The following is a 9807-nucleotide window of genomic DNA, read 5'->3' as shown; positions in this document are numbered from 1 at the left end:
AGTGCAAGGGCTGGGAGTGAGAGAGTGCAAGGGCTGGGATCGAGAGAGTGCAAGGGCTGGGAGCGAGAGAGTGCAAGGGCTGGGAGCGAGAGAGTGCAAGGGCTGGGAGCGAGAGAGTGCAAGGGCTGGGAGTGAGCGAGTGCAAGGGCTGAGAGTGAGCAAGTGCAAGGGCTGAGTGAGAGAGTAGAAGGATTTGCCAGCTCCAGCAGAACCTGTTCTCCCTCTCTCTCCAGCCTATAACCAGTATCACACTTTCCTCGAATCCTCTATCCTCTCCATATTCATTCTGCATCTATCAGTGAAGCTGTTGGTTGGTTGAGCTCTCTGTCTTGCATCTCTCAGCTTCTTTCCCATAAAGTTCAAACCCTTCTAATGGTGCTTTTATATTCCTACTGACCAGCTTGTCTCTCCCTCCCTTTAATCCCCCCCACCAGCACCCACGTCGCCTCCCATTCAGCTGCCTCTTCCAGGTAATCCGGCTCCTGTCATTCTCTGCCTGGCGCCTCATACCAAAAGGATGAAGACCAACAACAAGGTAAAGGGGAGTGGAGCACAAAGTTGGGTTGGAGAGGGTTCTAGTCTAGGTGGCATTTCAGCCTCCCTGTTCATTACTGTGAAGTGCAGTTGTATCCAGCAAGGACTGGGGTTAATAAAGCGGGGGGGCTAAACGCAGGGGGGGAAGGACAGCTCTGCTTTGTGTATGTTGATTCTGTTGATGCTGCTGCAGAGGGAGGAAAACTGAGCAGCTATAACTCTCTATAGAACACTGTAAGGTCTGGCATGAAACTTGTCAGGTTCCTAAACACACTACTGTTCTGAGCCGGGGAGGGAGTACAGGGGGCACAGCAGGTCTCTCCTATTTGGGGGAGCAGCGAGTTACACAAATCTGCAAAGTCCCACCTGCAACCCTCCAGCTGTTAAAGAGGTGATTCACCTTTACATTAACTTTTAGTATGTTATAGAATGGCATAAACAACTTTTCACTTGGTCTTCATTTTTTTTTATTTTTATAGTTTTCATGTTATTAGCGTTCTTCTGACTCTCTCAATTATTACTACTTTTTATTACTCATTTTTCTATTCAGGCCTCTCCTATTCATATTCCAGTCTCTTATTCAAGTCAATGCATGGTTGCTAGGGTACTTTGAACCCTAACAACTGCAAACTGGAGAGCTGCTGAATAAAAAGCATAATACAGTCATATGAAAAAGTTTAGGGAACCCCTCTCAGCCTGCATAATAATTTAATCCACTTTCAACAAAAAAGAAACAGTGGTACGGTATGTCTTTCATTTCCCAGGAACATCTGAGTACTGGGGTGTTTTCTGAACAAAGATTCTTAGTGAAGCAGTATTCAGTTGTATGAAATTAAATCAAATGTGAAAAAATGGCTGTGCAAAAATTTTGCTAATTTGAATGCATGTAACTACTCAATACTGATAGGCAGGTGTGTCTAATCATGAGAAAAGGTATTTAAGGTGGCCAATTGCAAGTTGTGTTTCTGTTTGACTCTCCTCTGAAGAGTGACCACGTGGGATCCTCAAAGCAACTCTCAAAAGATCTGGAAACAAAGATTTTTCAGTTTCATGGTTTAGGGCAGTGATCTCCAACCAGTAGCTCGTGAACAACATGATGCTCACCAACCCATTAAATGTTGCTCACTATGATCACAATGTGCTAATTTTTGAATTCATGGCTTGAGGGCAAGTTTTGGTTGTATTAAAACCATATGTACTGCCAAACAGAACCTCCTGTAGGCTGTCAGTCCACATAAGGGCTATAAAATAGCCAACCACAACTCTTTCTTGTCACCCCAGGAATTGCTGTCATGCTTCTGTCACAGTCCCCCGACTTGAATATCATTGAAAATCTATGGGATGATTTGAAGCAGACTGTCCATGCTCAGCAGTCATCAAATTTAACTGAACTGGAAAGATTTTGTATGGCCAAACGGCCAAAAATACCATCAAAGGCTATAGGAGGCGTCTAGAGGCTGTTACATTTGCAAAAGGAGGCTCAACTCAAGTATTGATGTAATATCTCTGCTGGGTGCCCAAATTTATGCACCTGTCTAATTTTGTTATGATGCATATTTTCTGTTAATCCAATAAACTTTGTCACTGCTGATAAACAAAGATAAACAAAACTCCAAAGAATTAAGAGGGGTTCCCAAACTTTTTCATATGACTGTGTATTGTATGTCATTTGCATGTTTCATTTCTACTCCCCTCTGTTGTACAGCGCTGTGGAGTATGTTGGAGCTGTATAAATTCTTGGAAATAAAAATAGATGGTAGAAATGAAAAAAAAACATATTCTTACCCAGTGGCGGAACTACCAGGGTCCTCTAGATGTTTGCGCTGATGGGAATCCAGCACCAAATTTTCATTCAGAAGGGGGGTCGGGGTCCCGGCTGCTGGTTATGTTACTGCTCTTAGCCCAGGCTGGCACTTCTCTTCTGTATAAACAACTGGGAGGAGTCTATTTCTGTGCCGCCATCTTCCCCTGTTCCTGACTATGCACATGTGCAGTATAGTTAAAGTTCCAAGTGTATTTAACACATACCCCATTCATGTATGTTAATGGAACTGCAAGGGATCCTGGGAAGTTTCAGAGTTCTTAGTTGAATTGTACCCCGGGCTCGATGGAATAAAAAGTGATTGCATTCATGGTGGGTGCCTAGCAGTGATTTTACCTGTATACATACTGCTGAACATTCTATGCTAAATATGGGAACTGTTGTGGGAACTGATTGGGGACGAGCAGAGGTTCTGACAGCAGCCAAAGTGCAAAGCAGTGAGCACCAATGTTATATTGTAATATATGTATGAGTGTGGATGTGCATTACAGGGGAGTGCTATGAGATATATCATATTTGCTCATTCATTACAGGAGGCTGCTGGGAAAAAACTTCTGCTCAGGAGCCTCCTGACTTGGAGAATCAGTGCTGATCAATGACACGGTGCTACTTGGGCTGACAAGTAAAAGTGAGGCATTTCAGGGTATGCTAGAGGGGGGAGCTTTTAGTTTATTATTATTATTACAGAGGCCTGATAGGGAACAACAGTTCTGCTGAGCCATGACATGGGGCTGCCGGAGAGAGACAATAGTATTCTGTGGGGAAGGACAAAAACATTGCTGACCTGTTACATGAGTGTTGTAATGAACATATACATGTTACTGTTACGTGGGATACCTGGTGCTCATCTATTATAAGAAATGTTGGGGGAGAGAATTGATGTTTTTCATTATATGAGTCTGGCAGTGTTGATGGGAGAAGCAGTGCTAATCCCTTACAAGTAGTTCTTGGACAGAGAGAAGCTGTGCTAATCCCTTACAAGTAGTTCTTGGACAGAGAGAAGCGATACTCATCCATTGAGCAAAACCTTGGCAAATGGTGACATGCAGCTTGTGGCTATGAACAGCTCAGACCATACCAATTATTTTGTCACACCCCATAAATGACTCCCCATTAATCTAGACTCGATTACTAAACAATACAGTAGTGAATCAGGACAGGGCGGGAGGCTGCTAAATAGGGATAAACGCAGGCCTGGTGCAGTATAAACTGGGCAAACCAATAAACTTGGAGGGAATGTTGTGATTGGCTAAAGGTTCATTGTTCTCCTGCCAATGTACCGTTACAGAGTAGCTTTGCTTGACCTGCTGTAATAATAGGGCTGCGGGCTCTGTCCTACTGGACACCCCTACTACTCCTCACTACCTGCGGGTGCTGAGTTATCTTGGACATGAAAAGAAGCCTGACCCTGGAAAACAGGGACAGATGAGAACCTTACATTACAGGGGCCTACAGGAGGGGAACTGAGCCATTAATTTCAACCACCAGAAATAAGTTCTGTGTTTCATGTTCTGTCTTATTCAAACCACTTTGCCTAGATGACCATGCGTAGATGTTATACTCATAATAGGGTCTGATATGAGCTACTTATCTCCATTCCCCACATGAAACATCTCAGATTTCATAGGGCCATTTTGCTTTCTATTGGCCAGATCATTAGAATATATATATTATTATTTACCAGAAATTGAGCAGCAACAAAATGTGTAAAACCTTTCAATAAAAAATAAAAATTCCATTTTTTCCCTTGTATCTGGTTCTGTTATTGTAATCATAATTTATAGAGCACTATTATGTTACACAGAGCCTTACAAAGACGTTTACTCCACACATCACCTCCTGTCCTATATAGTACTATGTACTTGTAGTAGCACATTATAATACAAGGATCAGTACTCTATTGGGCCCATTTACTTAGCTCGAGTGAAGGAATAGAAGAAAAAATACTTTGAATTTCGAATGGTCGAATATGGCTACTTTGACCATCGAATAGGCTACTTCAACCTTCGACTACGACTTCGAATCGAACGATTCAAACTAAAAATCGTTTGACTATTCGACCATTCGAAAGTACTGTCTCTTTAAAAAATACTTCGACCCCCTAGTTCGCCACCTAAAACCTACCGAGCATCAATGTTAGCCTATGGGGAAGATCCCCATAAGCTTCCTAACAATTTTCTGATCGAAGGAAAATCCTTCGAACAATGGATTAAAATCCTTTGAATTGTTTGATTCGAAGGATTTAATTGTTTGATCAAACGATTATTCCTTCAATCGTTCAAAAAGCGCTAAATCCTTCGACTTCGATATTCGAAGTCGAAGGATTTACATTCGGCAGTCGAATATCGAGGGTTAATTAACCCTCGATATTCGACCCTATGTAAATCTGCCCCTATATGTGCAGGACCGCAGTGTTTATCTTAACTGTGCCTATGAATGTTGTCCTGCAGGTGTGGATACTAAGAGCAGCCCTCATGCTACTATTTGGAATACTGATTGCAAGCTGTGATGGTTCCAAACCAGTTAAGCGTCCTTCACCAAAACCCAAGAGCTGCGCTGATCGGCCAGAGGAACACTTGGAACAGGCGTATGGGCGACTGGCGGCGGGTATGCTCAGCGCTTATCATCACACATTACAGCTACAGCCACTAGATAAGGAGAATATCAGCTGTCCTGCTGGCACCCAAGGCAGAGGTGCAGCTGACAGTAAGCAGCGACTGCCAGTTAATATTCACAGCATCTCTCCGTGGGCCTATAGGTGAATGTTCAGACAACTTCTGTACCTATTTGATAAAAGTGTATGCCTTGCTAAACATTTAGCTTGTTCATTTGGAAATACAGAACTACAAACAGGTAAAGTGTGCTGGACTTAAAAAAAAGCATCATCATGCCTGATCTTCCCTTCTGAAAAGTGGCTGTGGGATATCAGGTATTGTAGGGAGAGATGGTGTCTATAGTAACAGTGGGATAATAGTCTCTGGGAAGGGAGTGTGACTGTGGGATAGCAGGTATAGTAGGGAGAGATGGTGCCTATAGTAACAGTGGATAATAGTCTCTGGGAAGGGAGTGTGACTGTGGGATAGCAGGTATAGTAGTGAGAGATGGTGTCTATAGTAACAGTGGGATAATAGTCTCTGGGAAGGGAGTGTGACTGTGGGATAGCAGGTATAGTAGGGAGAGATGGTGCCTATAGTAACAGTGGGATAATAGTCTCTGGGAAGGGAGTGTGACTGTGGGATAGCAGGTATAGTAGGGAGAGATGGTGCCTATAGTAACAGTGAGATAATAGTCTCTGGGAAGGGAGTGTGACTGTGGGATAGCAGGTATAGTAGGGATAGATGGTGCCTATAGTAACAGTGGGATAATAGTCTCTGGGAAGGGAGTGTGACTGTGGGATAGCAGGTATAGTAGGGAGAGATGGTGCCTATAGTAACAGTGGGATAATAGTCTCTGGGAAGGGAGTGTGACTGTGGGATAGCAGGTATAGTAGGGAGAGATGGTGCCTATAGTAACAGTGGATAATAGTCTCTGGGAAGGGAGTGTGACTGTGGGATAGCAGGTATAGTAGGGAGAGATGGTGCCTATAGTAACAGTGGGATAGTAGTCTCTGGTAAGGGAGTGTGACTGTGGGATAGCAGGTATAGTAGGGAGAGATGGTGTCTATAGTAACAGTGGGATAGTAGTCTCTGGTAAGGGAGTGTGACTGTGGGATAGCAGGTATAGTAGGGAGAGATGGTGCCTATAGTAACAGTGGGATAATAATCTCTGGGAAGGGATTTTGACTGTGGGATAGCAGGTATAGTAAGGAGAGATGGTGCCTATAGTAACAGTGGGATAATAGTCTCTGGGAAGGGAGTGTGACTGTGGGATAGCAGGTATAGTAGGGAGAGATGGTGCCTATAGTAACAGTGGATAATAGTCTCTAGGAAGGGAGTGTGACTGTGGGATAGCAGGTATTGTCAGGCTTACCGTCTGATCCAACGAAGAAGGAGCAGGAACTTGTAGAACACGAACCCACAAGCGCCTCACACAACACTAACCCACCTGGAGTGGAACAGGGAGAAGTGAAGTGACGAGTAGCCAATGAGACTAACCGAAGCGAAGTACAGAGGGTTCAGGCAGAAGCGAAGTCAGACAGGCCGAGGTCGGGGCAGGCAGCGAAGAGTCGTAAACGAGGTCAGGCAAGAAGATCAGGGCAGGCGGCAATAGACAATCCGGGAACAAGCTGAGGTCAAACACAGAAGATCAGTAGAATACAATGCTAGGGTTTCAGTCAAATAACCTAATAACCAGGCAAGGAGTCACAGTACTGGTTAGGATTAAATAGAGCTTATTTGGCGCCAAACTGGCGTCATCACGCTGGCGTCGCACAGCTGACGTCAGTGCGTCCGTCATTGGCGTCCGTCGCTGACGCCCCTGCGTCGGCGACCGTCGCCGGCGCCTTCGCGCCGGCGTCCAACGCTGCGCGCTGACGTGCATCAGTTCCCCGATGAGCGCGCCTGCGCCGGAAGGAACGTGGAAGCGGATCCTTACAGGTATAGTAGGAAGAGATGGTGCCTATAGTAACAGTGGGATAATAGTCTCTGGGAAGGGAGTGTGACTGTGGGATAGCAGGTATAGTAGGGAGAGATGGTGCCTATAGTAACAGTGGATAATAGTCTCTGGGAAGGGAGTGTGACTGTGGGATAGCAGGTATAGTAGGGAGAGATGGTGCATATAGTAACAGTGGATAATAGTCTCTGGGAAGGAAGTGTGACTGTGGGATAACAGGTATAGTAGGGAGAGATGGTGCCTATAGTAACAGTGGATAATAGTCTCTGGGAAGAGAGTGTGACTGTGGGATAGCAGGTATAGTAGGGAGAGATGGTGCCTATAGTAACAGTGGGATAATAGTCTCTGGGAAGGGAGTGTGAATGTCGGATAGCAGGTATAGTAGGGAGAGATGGTGCCTATAGTAACAGTGGGATAATAGTCTCTGGGAAGGAAGTGAGACTGTGGGATAGCAGGTATAGTACATAGTTACATAGTTAAATTGGGTTGAAAAAAGACAAAGCCCATCAAGTTCAACCCCTCCAAATGAAAACCCAGCATCCATACACACACCCCTCCCTACTTTTAATTAAATTCTATATACCCAGGGAGTAGGGAGAGATGGTGCCTATAGTTGCAGTGGGATAATATTAGGTTCGGGATTTGCCCCAAATTCCTGGTCAAACTGAATCTGTATCCATAAAATTGTGTGACTTTTTGTCACGCAAACAATGAAGTGAAACATTTTTTAACTGTGGTTCTCTTTTGAATTTAGCAATCCAGATTTGCATATGCAAATTAGGATTCAGATTTAGTTCACAAATGTTAGGCACCCCCAGTGATTCTATGATACTTCAAGCTGGAGCTCATATTAGCAGAAAATTGCACTGGCCTGGGCTACTTCTAAATGAGCACCATGTCACATCATCTTACCTGATCGCTTACCTGAGGCAGAAGGTCTCATACAGTTGTCAGGCAAAAATCTGGAACTTGTAGAATCGTTTTTAAAGGGAATGTAAAGGCAAAAAATAAAATCCCATTTTTAGTTTCTATAATGAAAAATAAATCTTTCTGCAATAAACTTTAAAAATGTCTAACGTTTTTATAATAAAATAGACTGTATGCAGTAAAATTCCCCCTTCATTTTACTTGCTCTGACAGCTGCAGTCCCTAACTGCTCTGCAGGGAAACAATCATACTTTCAAACAGCAGGGGGAGCCCTTCCCACCTTCCCAGAACTCGAGCAGCTTTGTTTGTTTCCCTATAAAGCAGCTGGCGACTGTGTAGAGAATGCATATAGTCAGGTTTCTTATAAAAATGGAACAGATTTATTATTGGGGATAGGTTTCTTTTTCAGTTAATAAAACAAAAATGGGATTTTATTTTTGACTTTACATCCTATGTTTAAAAGTTCAGTGGCAGGGACAAAGATCATGGAGCCAGATTTAAACAGATAAACTGGGATTCTATTTGGAGGATTATTTTGCTGCAGCCACTGGTTCTGCAGAGGTGGAGACAATTGGTATTAAACAATACAAAAACTATAAAATCCACATTAGATTACATGACAACACAGGACCCAGTGCAGTCTGTATATTCTGATTATTAATCAGTCTTGCTGTATCGGCTTCTGGCAAATATTATTTGACTTGTGCTTGTAATTAATGATGATCCCCAAGTAAACCAGACCACACTGAGCATGTGCACAGTCTTGGTCTTGCAAAGATTTACACTTTGTTTAACAAAGTTACAAGATGGTGACCCCCCTGTGGCCAACTTTGAAAGCATATATCATTTGTTTGATTAGGCTTGTGGTGCAGTAAGTTCATGTTTATGTTTAGTATACAAAATACAGCATTTCTAGCCTTATTCTATTTTAGACCTTAGTTCCCCTTTAAGTTATTCACTGAAATTACTCAATATCATTTGTTTTCCTAGGATTTCCTATAATCCCACAAGATACCCTAAGTACATCCCAGAGGCATACTGTCTTTGCAAGGGCTGCCTCGTGGCACCCCTTGGAGAAGAGAACTTTAATTTCCGCAGCTTGCCGGTCTACATGCCCACAGTGATCCTGCACCGCACCTCAACCTGTGCCGGGGGCCGTTATGTCTATGAAGAGGAGTATATCACTATCCCTGTGGGCTGCACCTGTGTCCCGGAGCAGAAGGGGGCAGAGTCAGAAAGCGTCAACTCCAGTTTAGAGAAAGAAACATTTAAACTGCCTCTAAATAAAAGTGAGAAGCCATTGGCTAACTAAACAGCTTGGCTAGAACAGACCCATGATGTGGCCATTGTAGAAATTGTTCGGTTTCCTCTTTATTTTATGGTAGGAGGAGTCTTTGGAGAGGAAGATCGGAATCTGTTCCATCAGTCTGGCCAAGGCAGGAGTTTGTAAAGGGGCCACAAATAGATTGCAAGCTTTCTCTGGCAAAAAGGTATTTACGCTATTCTCTGACGGGCCAAGATGATTAATAATGGATTACACCTTTGCCATAATTAGGATAGCAATGATATGTAGACACCGTGTTCAATATATTCCAGTTCTATAAGATAAGTGTTCATATGTGGAATAAGTTCAGGTATGTCAGCATGTAGTCATGTAATCACGCAGTTCTGCAGAACACATGTCATTTCTATATGTACAATAAACAGGATATTTACAGAACTTCATGACTTGGGGTTGCAGCCAGACCTTCTCTCCATCTGACAGTCAGTGTCCTTACAACTGGAGTATGGCACAACTCAATGGAAAAAAGGTTATTGCAATATTGAGCATAAAAGAAGGTATACACATTCCTTAAAACTCTCCAATCTGTTTATTTTTACACCTGCCCCTTCCTCGCATACACTGAAGATGTTATAACTTGCACCCAAGCCTCCCCCTTTGATGGGAAGTGGACATTTACATTAAAAGTGTA

At 43.4% G+C, this 9807-nt stretch overlaps 1 protein-coding gene across 1 annotated transcript; it reads left to right on the top strand.

Annotated features, from left to right (window-relative positions):
• Window positions 1–259: 259 nt before the first annotated feature.
• On the top strand, window positions 260–9174 carry il17d.L (interleukin 17D L homeolog). Its single transcript, XM_018245740.2, has 3 exons — window positions 260–535; window positions 4807–5114; window positions 8825–9174. The coding sequence occupies exons 1-3, from the start codon at window positions 518–520 to the stop codon at window positions 9144–9146; spliced, it is 648 nt and encodes a 215-aa protein (XP_018101229.2). The 5' UTR covers window positions 260–517; the 3' UTR covers window positions 9147–9174.
• Window positions 9175–9807: the final 633 nt, after the last annotated feature.

The sequence above is a fragment of the Xenopus laevis genome, chromosome 2L, assembly GCF_017654675.1.
Source record: "Xenopus laevis strain J_2021 chromosome 2L, Xenopus_laevis_v10.1, whole genome shotgun sequence".
NCBI lineage: Eukaryota > Metazoa > Chordata > Amphibia > Anura > Pipidae > Xenopus > Xenopus laevis.
Note: the sequence above shows the minus strand (reverse complement) of the source record. Positions and strands in the feature narration are given on the sequence as shown.